The sequence below is a fragment of the Myotis lucifugus genome, unplaced genomic scaffold (genome assembly GCF_000147115.1).
Source record: "Myotis lucifugus unplaced genomic scaffold, Myoluc2.0 scaffold_328, whole genome shotgun sequence".
Classification (NCBI taxonomy): Eukaryota; Metazoa; Chordata; class Mammalia; order Chiroptera; family Vespertilionidae; genus Myotis; species Myotis lucifugus.
In genome coordinates, this window is record NW_005871376.1 from 671,928 (window position 1) to 674,899 (window position 2,972).

Genomic DNA, 2,972 nt, shown 5'->3' on the forward strand with positions numbered 1-2,972 from the left:
GAAATGTCTGCCTATCAGGAGGAGGTCCTCCCGGATGCTCCCCACCAATTCTGCCACCTGGACTGCACAGAATCACCCCATGCCCCGAATCCAGGCCCTGGAGTGGGGTGCCAGAGCCAACTGTTAAATTTTCAGAAATTGTGTGAGTCAGTCCTTAATTCATCAGTAGCTTGAAATTGGCTAGGGTGGGAGTATTTGCACTACAGAATTCAGCAAACGCTACAAATTGGGGCTCCCCCCCCCTGTTATTCTGACAGCCCATTTGCCTGTGCACCACTGACCCTGGGACATTTTTGAAATTGTAAGAAAACTTGGGGGGGCTGTGACAGCTAGGAGCTGGCGGGGGGTGACCTGACGCAGAAGTCCTTGCTCATCAGAGTCCTCAACCCTCATGAAATGAGAGCTGAGAACGCAGAGAATGATAGCGATCTTCCAGCCATAATCCCCAGAGAATCAGAAAGCGCCTCTCGGCTGGCTTACTTTGATATTTGTCACCAGCCAATGTCTCCAGAACCGAGCTTGGGGCGAAGACCTGCTAGGGGCATCGGGATCCACCATGATCAGGATGTAGGTCGCACTCTGTAACACATTCACCAAAAAGAAATGCATCGTTATGACAGATAGAATAGCGATGGGAAAACTACCAGGTGCAGACCATCCTTTATCTCTATTATCACCTGTAATGGCTGACCCACCCCTATAACTTCCTACCTAGGTCATCTTGGTTCTCATGACATTCCTCTTGTACCTCATGCTTGTGCTCAGAGAAAAGACGTTCACTAAGAAGACAGCTTAATAAGTTGGATTTCCCGGTATGAAAAGGAATAAATCAAACAAGCATATTTGCTAAGCACCTGGAAATCCCTAGCATCATGCTAGGTGCTGTGGAGGAAACAAAGGAATCTAAAACAGGGCTTGCTCTCAAGAAGCTCACACTGTAGTTGGGGCGACTTACCTATTAATTCAGCAAATATAGGAGATCTTAACTCTGGGTCAGGAACTGTATTGCAAAGAATACTCGGACTCATCCCTTCAACAAGCATTTACTGAACATCTACTATGTGCCTACAACTGTTCTAGGTACTAGGATTCCAACAAATAACAAGACAGTATGGTCCATACTTTCAGGAAGCTTTTATTCTAGGTAAGATATACATATTTTAAAAAATACACACCCAAACAAACAAACAAAACCTGAGGAAATGTTAAGTTTGATTAGTACTATAATTAATAAAATAGGGTAGAGTGAGAGGGAGTAAGCATTCCAAGAAGAGGAAATAGCTGCTACCTAGGCCTTTAGGAGGAAAAAAGTTAAGGTTGGAGGAACAGAAAGAATGCCATGTGGCCAGTGGCAAGCGAGGGTGTATGTGTGTGGACATGGTAGGGTTGGAGAGGTGGATGGAGCAAAACAACAGAGGGCTTCGTGGGCCTGGATGAGGACGGGGGTTAAGTGCAATGCAGAATCATTGGAAGGTTTTAGTCAGGAGACTAAAGCAGGAGAATGATATGCTCTGATTTCCATTTTTAAAGGATTGTTTTGGTGGCTGTGTGGAGAATGAATGGTCGGCAGGAAGCAAGAGGGGAAGCCAGGAGGCCAGTTTGGAGGCTACTGCAGTAGTGTAGTGTGGGATGATGGCAGCTTGGACTAGGATGGCAGCAATGGAAGCAGGTAGGTGGATTAGCGAAGTATTTTCAGGTAGAATCCAAGGGATTTGCTGATGAACTAGATAGTAGAGCAGTGAGGAAGGGGTGGGGGAAGAGAAATCAAGGATGATACCTGGGTTTTTGGCTTGAACAACTGGGAGAATGGTACTATTTAATGAATAGAGAAGACTTGGAGAGAAGAATGTTTGAAAGGGAACATCAAGAGTTCTGTTTTAGACATGTTATTTCTGCCATTTGTTTCTGCAGCTTGAAATTGGAGTGGCTTGAAATTGGCTATGGTGGGAGTATTTGCACTATAGAAATCAGCAAACACTACAAATTGGGGCTACAATTTAACTTAATTGTGCAGAAACTTAACTGATTGTTAAGTTAGAAATGCTTCTTAGAGGACAAGTATATAAGTCACAGTCTGGAGTTTGGGGGAGAGTTCTGGACCGGGTATATAAATTTGGGAGTCATTAACACATAGATGGGCCTAAATCCATAGAATCCAATGAAATTATTCATGGAAATATCAGACATGGAGAAGAAAAGAGGTCTTATGACTGAACTCTAACACAGAAGAGAAGAGAAGAGAAGAGAAGAGAAGAGAAGAGAAGAGAAGAGAAGAGAAGAGGAGAGGAGAGAAGAGAAGGAAAATTAAACAAAGACCAGGGAGGTATAGGTAATAGAAGGTATCATGAAGTCTGAGACAGGAAGTGTTTTAAGAAGGAGGAAGTGGTCAACTGTGCCAAATGCAGCTGAAAGGTAGAGCAAGCTGAGGACACAGTTGTTGCAACGTGATTTGATAACTAGAAGACCGCTGTTATCTTGGCAAGACCAGTTTCAGTGGAGTAGAAAGGATGGAGGTTTGATTGGAGATGAGGTGGGAGATGAGGAATTGGAGATAGTTATTAAAGATGATTTTTGAAAAGTTTTGGTGTGAAGGACAGCTGAAACATAGAGTGGTTCTTATTAGTAGGGAGAAAGAGTCAAAAGACCTGCTTTATCTTTGTTCTTGTATTTTAAGAGACAGATGACAATGAGGCAGGCTTGCAGGCCAATGGAAATGATCCAGTAGAAAGAGAGATGTATATGCTAGAGAAGAAAAAGGAGACCACTGCAAGAGCCAAGACTGGGTAGTGGGAGGGGACAGGACACAGAGAAAAAGGGGAGAGCTGGGCCTTTGGTGGGAGCAGAGGATACAGGGAATTGGAAGATGTGGTAGGGAGTGAGGACATTGTCTTCTGGTTGCTTGTATTTTCTCAGTGAATTAGTTGCAAGATCATCAGGGGAAGAGGAATTTGAGAAAGTCTGAAGACAGAGAG

At 43.9% G+C, this 2,972-nt stretch overlaps 1 protein-coding gene across 1 annotated transcript in view; it reads right to left on the reverse strand.

The window, feature by feature from the left end:
• The window catches only part of LOC102428633 (phosphatidylethanolamine-binding protein 4), an 85,179-nt gene extending 84,570 nt beyond the window's left edge, over nucleotides 1-609 (reverse strand). The window contains exon 1 of the mRNA XM_023764333.1: nucleotides 481-609. Within this exon, the coding sequence (XP_023620101.1) occupies nucleotides 481-609 (129 nt within the window). The remainder of the gene's footprint in view (nucleotides 1-480) is intronic.
• Between the last annotated feature and the right edge of the window lie 2,363 nt (nucleotides 610-2,972).